This window comes from Primulina eburnea, chromosome 1 (genome assembly GCF_022965805.1).
Source record: "Primulina eburnea isolate SZY01 chromosome 1, ASM2296580v1, whole genome shotgun sequence".
Lineage (NCBI taxonomy): Eukaryota > Viridiplantae > Streptophyta > Magnoliopsida > Lamiales > Gesneriaceae > Primulina > Primulina eburnea.
In genome coordinates this window covers 28,871,015-28,889,330 of record NC_133101.1, presented here as the reverse complement: position 1 = coordinate 28,889,330, position 18,316 = coordinate 28,871,015, and the positions used below count along the sequence as shown (strand labels likewise).

Here is an 18,316-nt window from a genome sequence, read left to right as displayed (position 1 = left end):
TTTTTTTTCATTCAAATATAAATGTATATATGATGATTATTTTTTATTATTATTAAGAAATTATATGTTGGTGTGAAATATGAAGTTGTCAATTGATAGATTTTTAATATCATAGATTCAAAGAAAATGTGATGTATTTAAAACAATATATAGTTATTTCTTGATTCTTAATTATCTTCATTTCTTTCTTTTTTCCTCCGAAATTTTTTGAAACATGATTGTAAGTCAACGTTTGCACTAATAAATAATTAGACTTTGACATCGAAATAAATGCCATTTCTTGAAAATAGAAACTATACAAGTTAAAAATTTAATTTATATTTTAGATTTATAATAAAAATATGTGTTCATCTTTCTCACCTTTTATTATTTATATTTAAACACGATAAGATGAAATTATATCATCTGATTTTAAATTCTATGACTCTATATATGTGTGTGTGTGTGTGTTCGTGTGTGTGTGTGTGTGTTGGGGATCGATGTAGAGTTTAGAGGGGGTGAATAAACTCTTTCCTTTGATGATAGTTTTTGCAAAGGGTTCTAGAATCTTGTTAGAGATTGTGGCTGTTGTGACAATCCAAGCGTAAGTCCAGTTGATCACAATAATAAGTACAGAAACGATCCGATGGAGTAAGGTGAAAATAGTGAGAACAGTAGACAGTAGAACTGTAGTTGTTTCTGGAAGTTTGAAGATAAAATATTCTACGTCTCCCCTTCTTCTGTTTCCAAAAGGTATCACTAAAAGACTTTGGATTTTATATTACACACTAGTACACACCCACTTCAGCAGGACTTATCTTTTGCCTACTGAAACTCTTAGTAACTCAACAAAATATAATTCAATATAACAGGGTTCTAGAAAAGACTCTTTTCCAGTTTACAAACTCTTCTCAAATAAGTAATAATGAGATAATGATTGTAGAGAGAGTGAGCTTGAAGATGATAAGAAGTTCTGAGTGCTCAAATCAACGTTCGTATAATAGAGAATAAGCTCGTATTTTTTTGGTTACCTATAAACGTCGTTGATCTCGTGTATTTATAGGAGTCTTGAATCCAACGTCTATAAACAAAACAGATTCTTTGACTTCTGATAGAAACAACTTTATTGCTAAAAAATGATTCCTGCAAAAAGCCTACAAAACAATTAGTCTAGTTTCATACCAAAATAGGTAATGCATATTAAATGACTTTTTTCAGCATTAATGAAGCATTTAATACTCGTACTTGTAAAGTAACGGTAACATTTAGGATTGAAACGATCGAGTAAAAGCCGTTAAGTACGGATCTAGTGAAGCTAAGTTCTTTTTCTATTTTTCTAAGCCAATAAAATACTCGAAGAGTACTGCTATGTTAAGAAGATAAGGGAACTTCTGCTTTTTATATTGTTTTCTAGTTTAACTAATACTATCTAATGGTTTTGACTATCATCACAACAATCAAATTAAGTCTATCAACTTCCTCCTTTGCGGTGATGCCAAAACCTAGAAGTTAGTGTGAGGAAGAAAACAATTATCATAAAAACAGATATAAAAAATAATCAGTAAAGCAGATTTCAAAAGAGTATTAATCAGAAAGATTAATCATCAGACCCAATATCTTTGAATAGAGCATCATCTTCATTAGAATCTTGACTTAATTCTGTGAGATGATTCTGCAACATGTCCTTCAGTTCTTCCTTCTTCTGTCCTTCGTTCTATTGTTTCTCCCTTTTTGGTATCAAAGCGAGTAAGCAATTCATCAACTCGACCAGTAAGATGGATAATGTTGTTATGCATCATTTCAAGAATTGGGGCTTGAGTCGAGACACGATCATCAAGTGCCTGGAGGGATTGAGAGTGGGACTCAATCTTGGCCTCAATGGATCCAAGCTTCAAATCAGTAGCTTCAGATTTATCGGAAATTGTGCGAAGAGACGTCGTGAGATTAGAGACAGTTCGATTTACGTCGGACTGACCCAGAACAAGGTTGGCGTGACTGGTCAAGACATTTTTTCTGAAAAGGTCGGATTCAAGTTGAAGCTTGGCCAATGATTACGCCGCTTTGAAGACGTGTTCCGTTATGCGCTCTTGAAAGAGGTTGGCGGCTCTAACTTGACCAGAATGTTCGTAGGATAGTTGCTTGATTATTTCAGAAATTCTGTCAATGTTCCGTCTCAGGACATCAATCTCAGGTTCAAGATTGAATTGTTCTTCTTCCGGGGATGGGCTTCTGGCGATCATTCGTCCTTTGATTTCAGTAAGATGCACAATATGAGCAATTTGATAGGGTGAGTCAATAGGAAGGACAACTAAGGCAGTAGTGGAAACAGGATCTGGTGGAGCAGTAGTGATGGCAGTAGATTGTTCAGCAGAAGATCTTTCAGCAGCAGCAGATGTTTCAGGAAGTGCTCTTTCTTCTGGTTGCTTGGCTTCTATGGCCTCCAACGGTTCAGTGGCTGGAATTGGATCATTCAAGATTGCTATCATTTCTGCTTGATGTGCAGAAGAGAAAATCTCCAAATTTTGTAGTGATGAAGATTGGGCAGCATCCGATTCTGTTAGGTGAGGGTGATAAGTGCAATTTATTGCACTTTTACTACTTGTTTTTAACTTAGAATTTTGTGATTCTTGAGCAGGTTTTATGTGATTTTTTGTTGTTTTTGTTTTTGTAGTCTGGAAGCTTAGAATGAGAGTTTGGAGTATTAAAGTGTTGAATTGAAAAGTGCAAAAGATAAAAAAAAATATAGAAGCTTTAGCGCACCTGCGGTAAGAAAAGCACTACACATGCGGTGAAGCAATGCACCTGCAGTGAAAAAGCACCGCACCTGCGCTCACACACCAGTAGAAGCACCGCACCTGCGATGATTTCTTAAGCGCATCCGCGATCTTTGCACGACAGAATCCGAAAAATCTGTATTTTTGTGTGTTGCGCATGGATGTCCAAGAATTTGGTGTACTGCGGATTGAGGCTTGTCTGGGACTATAAAATACATTATTTACTTACCATCTAGGGTATTGGGGAGCCAAGGGAAGAGTGGAGGCTGCTGCTAGAAGATTGAAGACTCAAGTTCATCAAGTTTTTTGGGAAATCTTTTACACAACTCCGGGGACGGAATCCGCACTTCAAACTCTTGTTCTAAGTTCTTCTTTGTTTTATTTTTCATTTGATATGTCTTGTTTTAGAACAATGTTTTGTTGTTTTGCTTGTGTTATTATGAACTAATTTTTATTACTAGAGGAAATATGGAACAAAACGAGAAACCATATGTTAGAATCTATGAACTAAGCTATTTAAGTTCTTCATATTGTTAATTTGTATTGTTCTTATCTTAATGCTTTCAATTTATTGGCCATAATTTGAATATTTTATATGCTTACAATTTATCACTCGGAAGAGGAAATTATAAACAAGAAATGAGAAAAATACATCAATGGTATTTATAGAGTTCGGGAGGCCCTATAATGCTATCGAAGCACATAGAGAATCTAGTGCTTGATGTGTTATTTATTTGTAGACTGTTGATGGGAACGTTGCAATCTTAGATAACTGATATCTACTTAACAATCGAGAGAGGGAGTACATAATTATAGGATTCTTGGCTAATGAATAAGAAGTATTTTTATAACATATCTACAAAAATTTACACATGGTGGACAGTTGCGTGAAATCGGACCTCTAGATCTTTTATTCCATTGTTATTTGTTACAATTTGGTGTTACATTTAAATCCATTTTCAATTTATTTATTCTTGCAACGAAATCTTTTAATTGATTTTTCTAAATAAAGTCGATGCTATTTTAATCACAAGCACTAATATACATTTATATACATACTCCTCGCGGAATCGGCACTTGTACTCAAAAATACATTTTACTATAACTTGACGTCGTGCGCTTGCGAGCAATCAAGAAAACACGCAACAAGTTTTTGGCACCATTTCCGGGGAGTGTTTATTTTAAATTTATATTATTATTGTTACCAATTAGACTAGATTTAATTTAGAGCTTCTTTTATTATATTACATTAAACATTGATTTGTTTCTTATCTTTGTTTGATAGTGCATGCGAAGATCACAAGATATTGACTTGTTTATCTTTGATCCCAAGATCGAAAGAACCACAAGAAGATTATGAAAGGCAAGAAGCTAAGCGATTCAAGCAATTGCTGACAACAGAGATAACAAAAATCTTCCCCCTGCAATGCCCATCAGAGATAATTTCAGGCCGGTACTAAATGCTCATTATTCGGGCATAGCACGAGGGACTATTAATGCAAACAACTTTGAGTTCAAGCCCGCATTGATAAACATGGTTCAACAAAACCAGTTTGGGGGATCCGCTAATGCAGATCCTCATCTACATCTTAAAACATTCCTTGAAATCACTGAATGGTAAAAATAAATGGTGTTTCTGATGATATAATTTGATTGCGCTTGTTTCATTTTTCTCTTAGGGACCAAGCAAGAGGATAACTCCAATCGCTTCCTTTGGGGAGTATCACTACATGGCAGGAGTTAGCAACCAAGTTCCTTGCTAAATATTTTTCACCTGCGAAGTCTGCACAATTGAAGATTGAGATAAGTACTTTTATGCAGACTGACTTTGAACAATTATATGAGGCATGTGAATGGTATAAGGAGTTGACGAGGTGTCCAAACCATGGTTTTGAAGATTGGGTACAGATTGAATTGTTTTACAATGGTTTGAATGGACAAACAAGAGGCACTGTGGATGCAGTAGCTGGTGGCACGATATTTGCCAAATCACATGATCAAGAATATGATTTGCTTGAACAGATGACCATTAACAGTTATCAGTGGCCATCTGAGAGGTCAGGAGTAAAGAAGCCAGCTGGAATTTATGATGTAGATCCTATTACATCACTCACCGGACAAGTTTCAGCATTAACAACTCAAATTGCAGCTATGAATAAAGCTAGTACAGCAGAGGTTGAAAATGCATCGGTTGTTATTGAAGAACCACGTATTCTTGATGAGGATCATTATATCAACAATATGAATTTTGGTGGCTACGGAGGTTATCGAGGTAACCCTCCCCCCAACACTTGTCATCCTGGTTTGAGAAATCTTGAGAATTTTTCATATGATAATAATAAGAATATATTGAATCTTCCACCAGAGTTCAATACATCGAAGGGGAAGGAAAAACTTCACTTGAAGATCTAGTTGGGACATTTGTTGCTGAATCTAGTAAAAGGATGGCTAGGACTAAATCTCGTCTTGATGGCATGGAAACTCACATGGGAAATATGGGTGCCACAATGAAATCATTGGAGACACAGATTGGACAGTTGGCTAATGCATTGAGAGATCAAAATAGAGGTCAATTCCCAAGTAATACTGAAGTGAATCCAAAGGAGCAATGCAAAGCTATAACTTTGTGAAGTGAAAGAGAACTTGAGGTTAAAAAATCCAAAGAGAATGAGGAAAAGGAGAAGAGAGTTGAAGATGATGAATGTGAAAATTGAAAGGAGAACAAGGTTGAGGAGTCTCGGATTGAAAATGAAGTTGAACAGATTCCTATACTGAAACCGACTCTTCCATACCCACAGATATTTAGGAAGAAGATTATTGATGATCAATTTGCAAAATTTTTGGAGATTTTCAAGAAGATCACATCAACATTCCATTTGCTGATGCTTTAGAGCAAATGCCAAACTATGCAAAGTTCATCAAAGATGTGATGTCAAAGAAGAGGAAGTTGCAAGAGTTCGAGACAGTAAAGTTGACCGAAGAGTGCAGCGCCATTCTCCAAAAGAATTTACCACAAAAGCTAAAAGATCTAGGGAGTTTTACTATTCCTTGTATTATTGTTAGTACTCATGTTAATAAAACTTTATGTGATCTTGGAGCGAGTATTAATGTGGGGACCTGGACGCTAATTTATTTCTTAATCATCTTTGGGAATAATTTAATCAATTAAGATAAAAAGGGTCTAATATTTTTTAAAAATACAAGTGTGGAACCTAATGCAATCAATCTTATATACATGTCAAAAGTAAAAGTACATGTCTTGTACTAAATACATTCTTGTCAAACTAGGGTTCACCTACTATATCTCAAGTGCTGAATCCTAATCTACTTCTGGCCGGATCTCCACGCTAACTGTCCTCTCTCATCTTCTTCTTGACCCTGATCCTGTCCCACCTGTTGTCATGCACACATACAAACACAACAACAGCCGGATAACTCCGGTGAGAATAAAATCCCAGTATAAATCATGTATACATGCAATCATATAAACAGATACAAAAGCATGAAACAGATATCATTACATGTATCAAATCTGGAAGACATGAATAGATGTAAAGCTGTAAATAAATTCTGAACTAGTCATCTCTAATCTAGGGATCCCGGTTTCTGGATATTACAATATACCGAATCTCCGCAATAGAAGCCGATCTGCTCTTAAGCAATATCGATATAAATCAAACATCGAGTGTCTTGGCATATCCGCCAAAGAATTGGCATATCCGCAAATGACTAGGCATATCCGCCTATGACTTAGTACACACGCTTTGCTATAACTCAATAGACTAAGCATATCAATCTCATAAATTGCAAACCTCAATGCAATAAATAAAGTATGTGGGTTTTGGGAAACTCAAGTCCAATCTGACTCAAGTCGATCTCCCGCTTAACATTGATTTATACCTTTCGGTCTATCAATCTGACTCTGTCGAAGTCTCGAATCCAAAGCCGGTCGATATCAATCTGGCAATGACAATATCGAGGAGTACAATATCAATATACCACTTAAATCAATACTGGATATAATCTGAACTAAATCAAGTACTGTGAGGCCCGGGGCCGAAGAGGGCGGAGGGTGATCACTGGTGCCATCAGTTGGACGGACAATGAGCGGCTCCTGGCAGGTTTCTAGGTGGAGGGAACATGAATGAACCGACCCACACGGTAATGAGAGGGATTCCGAGACAGTTCAATGTAATGGACTGTACAGTTGAAGAGGCTTAAAAGATTTGATTGGTACTACTCATATCACGAAGGTGCATCTTCTTTTCGGTAGCTCATCACATAAGAACTCCAAAGTTAAGTGTGCTTGACTTGGGGCAATTTTGGGATGGGTGAACTCCTGGGAAGTTTCCTAGGGTGCGTGTGAGTGAGGACATAAGCACGCTGGAAAGACTCGTCTTGGTACGGTAAGGACAGTCGTCAAATCTGGGATGTTAACAGTGGTATCAGAGCCGACCTCTCTTAGTACGGTGTGTTTTGGGGACGAACCAAGCGGAAGCTGGTGGGCATGTGAGGCCCGGGGCCGAAGAGGGCGGGGGGTGATCGCCGGTGCCATCAGCTGCACGGACAATGAGCGGCTCCTGGCAGGCTTCTAGGTGGAGGGAACATGAATGAACCGACCCACACGGGAATGAGAGGGATTCCGAGACTATTCAATGTAATGGACTGTACAGTTGAAGAGGCTTAAAAGATTTAATTGATACTACTCATATCACGAAGATGCATCTACTTTTCGGTAGCTCATCACATAAGAACTCCAAAGTTAAGCGTGCTTGACTTGGGGCAATTTTGAGATGGGTGACCTCCTGGGAAGTTTCCTAGGGTGCGTGTGAGTGAGGACATAAGCACGCTGAAAAGAATCGTCTTGGTACAGTGAGGACAGTCGTCAAATCTGGGACATTAACGATACTGTTTCAACGGCATAACTGCACAATCTCAATATACCCAACAATACAAACAAACAGATATCAATCCCAACATCTCATAATCGATAACAATACAATTCAGATATCAAATCTCAATCAAATCCATTCTCAAAAATCATCACAATTCCATATGGTATCCGTTCTTCGATCTGGTTTCCATTATACGATGTTTACTATTTCAAGAACACCATATACGAATCATATCTGATTCCTTCAATATCATATTTTCAAAACATAACAAAACGTAGTAAAACTTACGTCCAGTTGAAGCCGCTGACACGAGGATCCCAAAAATATATTCGCATTGAAATTCTGACGGTTGGATTCTTCGTAAATCAAATTTCCCTATCAAAGAACTTACAATATGCCCCTGAGGTCTCGTCCCTTTTCTCTCTCTCAAAACTCAGGAATGAAGGGGTTTACACATATATATTGCATGGCAAGAAAAAGTGGCTTCATGTTTGCACAGCACGTCTCACGCATATGCAGACCCTCCTCGGCGCATAAGCGCGAGACAATATGTCTCGGCGCGTAACCTCACGGCAGCTCGCGCATATGAGCGCCATCACCCGGAGCATATGCGCGGGGTTCTTTGCAACTCTCTGCCATACTCGCGCACATGCGAGGGTCCATGTCGCGCATATGCGCGAGGTTCTCTGCCTATCCTCGCGCATATGTGCCCTGTCCGGTCGCCCATATGCGCGAGGTGCTCAGTCCTCGCACATAACATTTCTTCTCCGGTCTTCCCCGGTGTGATTCTTTCCATCTATAATCACATCAATTTATCAACAAATCATTTCAGATTGAAATAATCAAAATCTCGAGCATTACATCCCCCCCCCCTAAGATACGATTTTGTCCCTGAAATCACTGACAATCAAATCATATCAGAAATAAATGTATTACAGAAGCCAAATAGAAAACTCACATCAATGAAAGAACACTGGAAATCTCTGTCTCATGTCTGATTCAGTTTCCCACATAGCTTCTTCAATGCCATGACGACTCCACTGAACTTTCAAAAGCAGAATATTTTTCGTTCTGATTTGCTTTTCTTTACGATCGAGAATCTGGATCGGCTTCTTGAAGTAATTCAGTGTCTTTTCAAGTTCGGCCTCGTCTGGATGAATGACATGTGAAGCATCGGAAAGATATTTTCTCAATAAAGAAACATGAAAGACATCATGTATCCCAGATATAGAAGACGGTAATGCGAGTCGATAGGCATGATCTCCTATCTTCTCAAGAATGTCATACGGCCCAATATATCGTGGAGACAACTTCCCTTTCTTGCTAAATCTGACAACGCCTCTGAAAAGATAAATCTTCAAGAATACTCTGTCTCCTGCCTCAAATACCAACGGTCTACGTCGAACATTGGCATATTTGGCCTGTCTGTCTTGAGCTGCCTTCATCCTTTTCTAAATCAGCTTCACTTTTTCTGTCATATCTCTGATCATATCAGGTCCAATCTCAGGTACCTCAGAGATATTATCCCAATAAAGAGGGGATCTGCACTTCTTACCGTACAACGCTTCAAACGTCGACATCTCAATACTCGTCTGATAGCTATTGTTGTACGAAAACTCACAAAGTAGCAAAGATTCTTGCCAACTAGTGCTAAAATCAAGCACTACACCTCTAAGCATATCTTCAGTGTCTAGATAGTCTGCTCTGACTATCCGTCGGTCTGAGGATGATATGCGGTACTCAGATGTAACTTTGTACCTAGAGCCTGCTGTAAACTCTTCCAGAAGTGAGAAGTAAACCAAGGATCACGGTCTGATACAATCGACTTCGTTACTCCGTGCAATCTGACCACTTCTCTGACATAGATCTCTTCCATTTGGTCATGTCGGTACGTCATCTTGTACGGAATAAAACATGCTGATTTGGTCAATCTATCAATAACGACCCAAATCGCATCGCAAGCTCGGGAGGATCTCGGTAGCTTTGTCACAAAGTCCATGGAAATGTTATCCAATTTCCATTCAGGAATCGACAAGTTCTGTAACAAACCTCTTGGTCTATTTCTTTCGTCTTTCACCTGTTTGAAATTTAAACATCCGGACACAAATTCAGCAATATCAGCTTTCATTCGTTTCCACCAGAATTTTCTTTTCAAATCATTGTACATCTTTCTGCCACCAGGATGAATACTGAATAGACTGCTATGCGCTTCTGACACTATCTGTCGTTTCCAATATGAAACATCTGGCAGAACAAGACGATTATTTACATATAAAACATTGTCATAAACCTGATGTTCTGATCGATGCCCTGTTCTGACCTTCGATATCGAGTTCTGTACATCCTGATCAACTTTCTGAGCCGCTTTAATTCTAAATATCAGCTATGGTTCGACTTGAACAACATATAATCTCAACGGTCTACGATCTGTCTCAAATACTAATCCAGACAAACAGCAATATTCTATCAAATGTGAAACACCAATAGTCGATAAGGACAAAGAACATACCTTTAGACTCAGTGCATCAGCCGCTGCATTGGAATTTCCTGGGTAGTACTGATTTCACAATCAAAGTCTTTAAGCAAATCAAGCCATCTTTGCTGCCTTATATTCAATTCAGATTGCGAAAACAGATATTTCAGACTCTTGTGATCTGAATAAATCTCAAACTTCTCACCGTAAAGATAATGTCGCCATATCTTCAGTGCAAACACAATGGCTGCCAATTCAAGATCATGAATTGGGTAGCGAGACTCGTGTGGGTTCAACTGTCTCAAGGTATAAGCAATGACATGACCTCATTGCATCAAAACATAACCCAATCCCCTGTGAGAAGCATCACAATAAACCACAAAATCACCAGTACCTGACGGAATATTCAATATCGGAGCACTGGTTAATCTCTTCTTTAAATTCTAAGAAACTGGATTCACACTCCTCAGACCAAACAAACGGAGCATTCTTCTGAGGGAATAGTCAGTAGTTGGTGCACTGGTCAATCTCTTCTTCAACTCCAGAAAACTGCACTCAGAGTCTTCTGACCAAACAAATGGTGCATTCTTTTGAGTCAACTACGTGATATGTTTAGCAATACTGGAGAAATCTTTAATAAATCTTCGATAATATCCTGCCAAACCCATAAAACTGTGTATCCCTGGCACAGATGTCGATCTCGGCCAAGAAATCACGGCCTCAACCTTGCTGGGATCAACTCATATACCATCTCCATTTATGATATGACCCAGAAATACAACCTGTCTCAACCAGAATTCACATTTCGACAGTTTTGCATACAATTTCTCAGCCCTTAGAATTCGTAACACAGTTCTCAGATGCTCAGCATGATCAATCATATTCTTCGAATAAATCAAAATATCAACAATAAAAATAATAACGAAATCATCAAGATACTTCTGAAACACACGGTTCATCAGACCCATAAATACAGATGTAGCATTTGTTAAACTAAACGACAGGACTATAAAATCATAATGGCCATACTTGGTTCTGAATGTTGTCTTCGAAATATCAGAATCTATAACTCTCAGCTGATGATATCCAGATCTCAGATTGATTTTGGAATAAAAGGAAGAACCCTGCAACTAATCAAATAAATCATCAATACGAGGCAACGGGTATTTGTTCTTTACCGTAGCCATGTTCAGTTGCCGATAATCAATGCAAAGTCTCATTGAACCGTCTTTCTTCCTCAAAAACAGTACTGGAGCACCCTAAGGAGAAACACTCGGTCTAATGTATCCCTCGGTCAATCGGTGCCATTCTGTACGGAACTCTAGAAATCGAAACTGTACCTGGTACCAATTCAATGCTGAAGTCTATATCTCGAATCGGTGGCAATCCCGGAACCTCATCTGGGAAAACATCAGTAAACTCACACACCACTGGCAAATCAGCCAATGATGGGCTCGATTTCATTACATCAACTGAATAGACAATGAATCCTCTGCTCCTTTCTGAAATAACCGAGTCATAGATAACGCAGATATCAAAGGAATTCTAACTCTAGAACCCCTACCGTAAAATTTCCATACATCATACATATCAGGTCTGAATCTCACAATCATCTGGAAGCAGTCTACGGTAGGTCTGTACTTGGTAAGCACATCAATACCGATAATACAATCAAAATCAGACAATCCAAGTGCAATACAATCCAAATCAATCTCTTGCCCATCAAAATCAGACAATCCAAGTGCAATACAATTTCACAGAATTCACTGATAACAAACTTGTCCCCAAAGAAGAAGAGACAGATACTACAGCAGATAAAGACTCAATAGGCAAATCATGAATCAAAGCAAATCGCTCAAATATAAATGTATGAGAAGCACATGTATCTTTCAATACATACGCAGGATAACCATAAAGAGAACAGTTACCTGCAACAACATCATCTGATGCTTCATGTGCCTGCTCCTCAGTCAAAGCAAATACCCTGGCCTGCTGTTTAGGAGGCTGGCTAACAGTCTGGCTTCCTTCTAGCCTCTGCTGTGACTGGGCTGGTGCGGGCTGAAAAGAATGAACAACGGCTGATCGTCTATCAGTTTGAGCCACTGATCCAGCTGATTCTGCTCCCTAGGATCCCTGGGAACTTCTCTGTGGACATGCTCTCGTAAAATGTCCTTGATGTCTATAGATACGGCAACTACCAATCACTCCTTGGCATTCCTCGGTCGGATGTCTCCCTCCGCAAGTTCTGCAATAAGCCCCGGTATAACTCTGGCTCTGTCGAGAACCACAGGAGCTAGAAGAACTGCTTCCAGACTTCTTAAACTGTTTTCCTCTGGATTTCAAATAATCTTTCTTCCCACCACTGCTGCTGCCACTCTCAAATCTGGGAGGTGGTTGCTGTGGTCTCGGTGCTGAAGGAACATAGGAAGCTCCTTTTTGTCTCATCAAACCTGCTTCGGCTCCCTTGGCTCTATTCAGGGCATCAGCCAAGTTATTCGGTCGCCCTGTGTTCACCAATGTAAAAATCTCGGGATTCAATCCATTGATGAAAATCTCGAGATTCAATCCATTGATGAAATTATCAGCCATAGCTTCATCATTTTCGGCCACATGCGGAGCAAATCGCAGCAAAGGAGAAAACTTGGCCACATATTCTTCAATGTCCAACTGACCCTGTCTCAGATTTGCAAACTCTGCACCCTTGTTCTTTCTGTACGATACTGGAAAGAATCTTTGATAGAACTCAGTCTTAAAGACATTCCAGATGATAGTCGTACCTCGGTGTTCCAATGTTCTCTTTGCCGTGATCCACCAGTTCTTTGCAACGTCATGCAACTGGTGCCCAATCAACCGGACTCGACGCTCATCTGTGTAATCCAAGGAATCAAACAGCATCTCAATATCATCTAACCAACACTCACAATCAACAGAAGTCTCTGTTCCTTTCAGGGTTTTCGGTTTGAACGACTGAAATCTCTTCAATAACGTTTCCATCGGAGTTGCTGTAAGATCCTTCGGATTAGCAGAAGTACTACCCTGTTCTGGTATTCTTCGGGGAGGCATATCTGATTATCAAAAGGGTTAGTAACCAAATACAACAAACCTGTTTCAGTCCTCCTCTGATCATATTACCTCTGATCAAGAATCGGTTCTAATTCATTCTCAATAATACACATTACCAAATCAAATCAGATACTCAGGTAAACATGTATTTCAAAGCAGTAAAATATGCTAGCAATCCAAAAGCAAGGAAAAAAATCATTCTACCTCGCTGACTAGCTCCTATCTCAGTCTAAGGAACCTAATGCTCTGATACCACCTACTGTGGAGACCCGGACGCTAATTCATTTCATTCATCTTTGAGAAAAATTTAATCAATTAAGATAAAAGGGTCTAAATTTTTTTTTAAAATACAAGTGCGGAACGTAATGGAATCAATCTGATATACATATCAAAAGTAAAAGTACACGTCCTATACTAAATACATTCCTGTCAAACTAGGGTTCACCTACTATATATCAAGTGCTGAATCCTAATCTACTTCTGGTCGGATCTCCACGCTAACTATCCTCTCTCATCATCTTCTTGACCCTGATCCTGTCCCACCTGTTGTCATGCACACATACAAACACAACAATAGTCAGATAACTCCGATGAGAATATAATCCCAGTATAAACCATGTATACATGCAATCATATAAATAAATATCATTACATGTATCAAATCTGGAAGACATGAATTGATGTCAAGCTGTAAATAAATTATGGACTAGTCATCTCAAACTCGACTCATCTCTAATCTAGGGATCCCGGTTCTTGGATATTACAATATACCGAATCTCCGCAATAGAAGCCGATCTGTTCCTAAGCAACATCGATATAAATCAAACATCCAGTGTCTTGGCATATCCGCCAAAGACTTGGCAAATCCGCCACTTACTAGGCATCTCCGCCTATGACTCAGTAAACGCTTTGCTATAACTCAATAGACTAAGCATATCAACCTCATGAATTGCAAACATCAATGCAATAAATAAAGTTTGTGGTTTTTGGGAAACTCAAGTCCAATCTAACTCAAGTCGATCTCCCGGTTAACATTGATTTATACCTTGCGTTCTGTCAATCTGACTCTGTTAAAGTCTCGAATTCAAAGCCGGTCGATATCAATCTGGCAATGACAATATCGAGGAGTATAATATAAATATACCACTCAAATCAATAGAGGATATAATCAGAACTAAATCAAATTTTGTTTCAACGGCATAACTTCACAATCTCAATATACCCATCAATACAAATCAACATATATCAATCCCAGCATCTCATAATCGATAACAATACAACTCTGATATCAAATCTCAATCAAATCCATTCTGAAAAATCATAACAATTCTATACGGTATCCATTCTTCGATCAGGTTTCAATTATACGATGTTTACTATGTCAAGAACACCATATATTAATCATATCCGATTCTTTCAAAATCATATTTTCAAAATATACCAAAACGTAGTAAAAATTAAGTCCAGTTGAAGCCGCTGACACGAGGATCCCAAAAATATATTCGGATAGAAATTCTGACAGTTGGATTCTTCGGCAATCAAATTTCCCTTTTCTCTCTCAAAACTCAGGAATGAAGGGATTTACACATATATATTGCATGGCAAGACCAAGTGGCTTCATATTTGCACAACACGTCTCGCGCAAATGCGCGACTCTCCTCGGCGCATATGCACGAGACATTATGTCTCGGCGCGTAACCTCGCGGCAGCTCGCGCATATGCGTGCCATCACCCGGCGCATATGCGCGAGGTTCTTTGCAACTCTCTGTCATACTCGTGCACATGCGTGGGTTCATGTCGCGTACATGCAGGAGCTTCTTTGCCTACCTCGCGCATATGCGCCCTGTCCGGTCGCGCATATGTGCGAGGTGCTGAGTCCTCGCGCATAACATTTCTTCTTCGTTCTTCCTCGATCCAATCCTTTCCGCCAATAATCACATCAATTTATCAACAAATCATTTCAGATTGAAATAATTCAAATCTCGAGCATTACAATTAATCTTATGCCATTGTCTATTTATAGGGAATTGGAGCTTGGGGAGGTAAAACCAACCACTATAACTTTGCAACCTGCAGATAGGTCACTCACCTATCCTCGTGGAATTGTTTAATATGTTTTGGTAAAAGTAGACAAGTTTATCTTCCCTGCTGATTTTGTAATACTTGATATGGAGGAAGATTAAGATGCTCCATTGATTTTTGGGCAACCCTTTTTAGCCACTGAAAAAGCATTGATAGATGTATACAAAGGAGAACTCACCTTGAGAGTTGGTGGGAAAGCTGTGATATTCAACATCTATAAGGCTATTAAAGGTAACGACGAGGTGAGTACTTATAAAAGCATTGATATAATTGACTCTTGTGTTGATGAGATTGGTATAGGTCATACAGTAGAAGATCTATTAGAAAGATGTCTTTCTAGTACTGTCAGTAGAGTTTATGATGATGATTTGGAATTGAGAGAGTAACTTTTAGCGCTTGAGGAGTTGCCAAAGGTGAAGGAAGCCGCACAAGAGAAGTTGGAAGAAGAAAAGTGTTCAGAGATAATACCTTCATCCCATGTTTTGAAAGAACTGCCAAGCCATCTTTGCTATGCTTTTTTGGGTTAGAAGTCGACATATCCTGTAATTATCTCTTCCTCTCTTACTTTAGATGAAAAAGAGAAATTGTTGAGAGTGTTGAGAAAATTTAAAACTGCATTTGGGTGGTCGATTTCTGATATCAAGGGGATTAATCCCACCATATTCATGCATATGATTTTAATTGAAGAGTCATACGCTCCTTATGTGGATCATCAGAGAAGGTTAAATCCAGCCATGAAAGAGGTAGTGAAAAATGAAGTGTTGAAATTGTTAAATGCTGGAGTTATATATGCTATTTCTGACACTAGTTCGGTGTCTCCTGTGCAAGTAGTGCCTAAAAAGGATGGACTGACTGTGGTAAAGAATGAAAATGATGAACTGATATCTACTCCTACTGTGACTGGATGGCATGTATTGATTATAGGAAGTTGAACAATGCCACATGTAAAGATCATTTTCCATTACCTTTTATTGATCAAATGCTTGATAGACTTGCTAGTTATTGTCACTACTGTTTTTTAGATGGTTATTCAGGTTATAACCAGATTGCTATAGCACCAAAGGATCAAGAGAAGACAACATTCACATGCCCCTATGGAACGTTTGCTTTCAGGAGGATGCCTTCTTGGCTATGCAATGCACCTGCTACTTTTCAGAGGTGTATGATGGACATATTTGCAGGCATGGTGGAAGACATTATGGAAGTCTTCATGGATGATTTCTCGGTATTTGGCTTTTATTTGATCACTGTTTACATAACCTTTCTCTCGTTTTGCAGAGACTTCAAGAAAAGAATTTGGTGATTAATTGGGAGAAGTGTCATTTTATGGTCCAAGAGGGTATTGTTCTTGTACATAAAGTGTCTTCAAAGGGATTAGAGGTAGATAGAGCCAAAGTAGTTGCAATTGAAAAGCTTTCACCACCGAAGAACATCAAAGGGATAAGGAGTTTCTTAGGACATGCCGGGTTTTATCGTAGATTTATCAAAGATTTTTCTAAGATTACTAAACCTTTGTGTAATTTGCTTGAAAAAGAATTCACTTTTATTTTTGATGATGATTGTCTGCAGGCATTTGAGAAGATCAAGAAGGCACTGGTGACAGTACCAATCATGATAGTACCAGATTGGAAGGAGCCCTTCGAGTTGATGTGTGATGCTAGTGATTATGCAGTAGGTGTGGTGTTGGGCCAAAGGCGTGATAATTTTTTTAGATCAATCTACTATGCAAGTAGAACCATGGATGTTGCACAACAAAATTACACAACTACTGAAAAGGAGAAGCTTGCAGTAGTGTTTGCATTTGACAAGTTTAGACCCTACTTGATCGGCACAAAGGTAATTTTTTTCACTAACCATGCAGTTATTCGATACCTATTTGCCAAGAAGGATGCAAAACCACACTTGATAAGGTGGATTTTATTGCTCCAAGAGTTTTATTTTGAAGTGAATGATAGGAAGGGGTGTGAAAATCAAGTGGCTGACCACTTGTCATAGCTCGAACATGAAGATAAAATAGATGAAGAATCCATAAAAGAAGCATTCCCAGATGAACAGCTGTTTGAGATAAATTCTATACTCTCTTGGTTTGCTGATATAGCTAATTTCTTGTCTTGTGGTACTCTCCCTCCAGATTTGAGTTATCACCAAAAGAAGAAATTCTTTCACGATGCAAAGTTTTATCTATGGGATGATCCATACGCCTTCAAGAGATGGGCTGATTAGATGATTAGAAGATGCGTAGCGGAGGAAGAAGCGAAAGTTATTCTTGAACAATGCTACTCTTCACCATATGGCGCCCACTTTGGAGCATCAAGAACATCAGTAAAGGTATTACAGTCTGGTTTTTATTGGCCTACTTTGTTCAAATATAGTTATACCTTAGCCAAGTCATGTGACAGATGCCAATGGATTGGCAATATTTCTAGACGCCATGAATTCCCATTGACCAATATTTTGGAAGTTGAACTTTTTGATGTTTGGGGTATTGACTTCATGGGAGCATTCCCATCTTCTTTTGGTCAATCTTATATTTTGCTTGCTGTGGATTATGTGTCAAAATGGGTGGAAGCAATTGCCACCAATACTAATGATGCACGAGTGGTTGCTAAGTTGTTCACAGGAACATCTTCACAAGATTTGGGACACCAAGAGCCATAATTAGTGATGAAGGTACACATTTTTGTAATAAAATCTTTAACTCACTTTTGGCTAGATATGATGTGAAGCATAAGGTGACCCTGGCATACCACCCATAAGCAAATGGACAAGCCGAAGTATCCAATCGGGAGATTAAGCAGATATTGGAGCAAACGATGAAGATAAACCGGAAGGATTGGGCACTAAAGTTGGATGATGCTTTATGGGCGTACAGAACTGCATACAAGACACCTATTGGGATGTCACCCTATAGGTTGGTCTTTGGTAAGGCATGTCACTTACCACTGGAATTGGAACACAGGGCTTTTGGGGCCGTGAAAAAGCTCAACTTTGACATGGAAGCATCTGGTGAGCAGTGGCTATTGCAATTGAATGAGATGGAGGAGTTCAGA

General features: G+C 38.8%; 1 protein-coding gene across 1 annotated transcript; it reads left to right on the top strand.

Annotated features, from left to right (window-relative positions):
* Window positions 1–17,489: 17,489 nt before the first annotated feature.
* LOC140806555 (uncharacterized) lies at window positions 17,490–17,924 on the top strand. The gene has a single exon (XM_073163107.1). The coding sequence runs from the start codon at window positions 17,490–17,492 to the stop codon at window positions 17,922–17,924; it is 435 nt and encodes a 144-aa protein (XP_073019208.1).
* The last annotated feature ends 392 nt before the right edge of the window (window positions 17,925–18,316 follow it).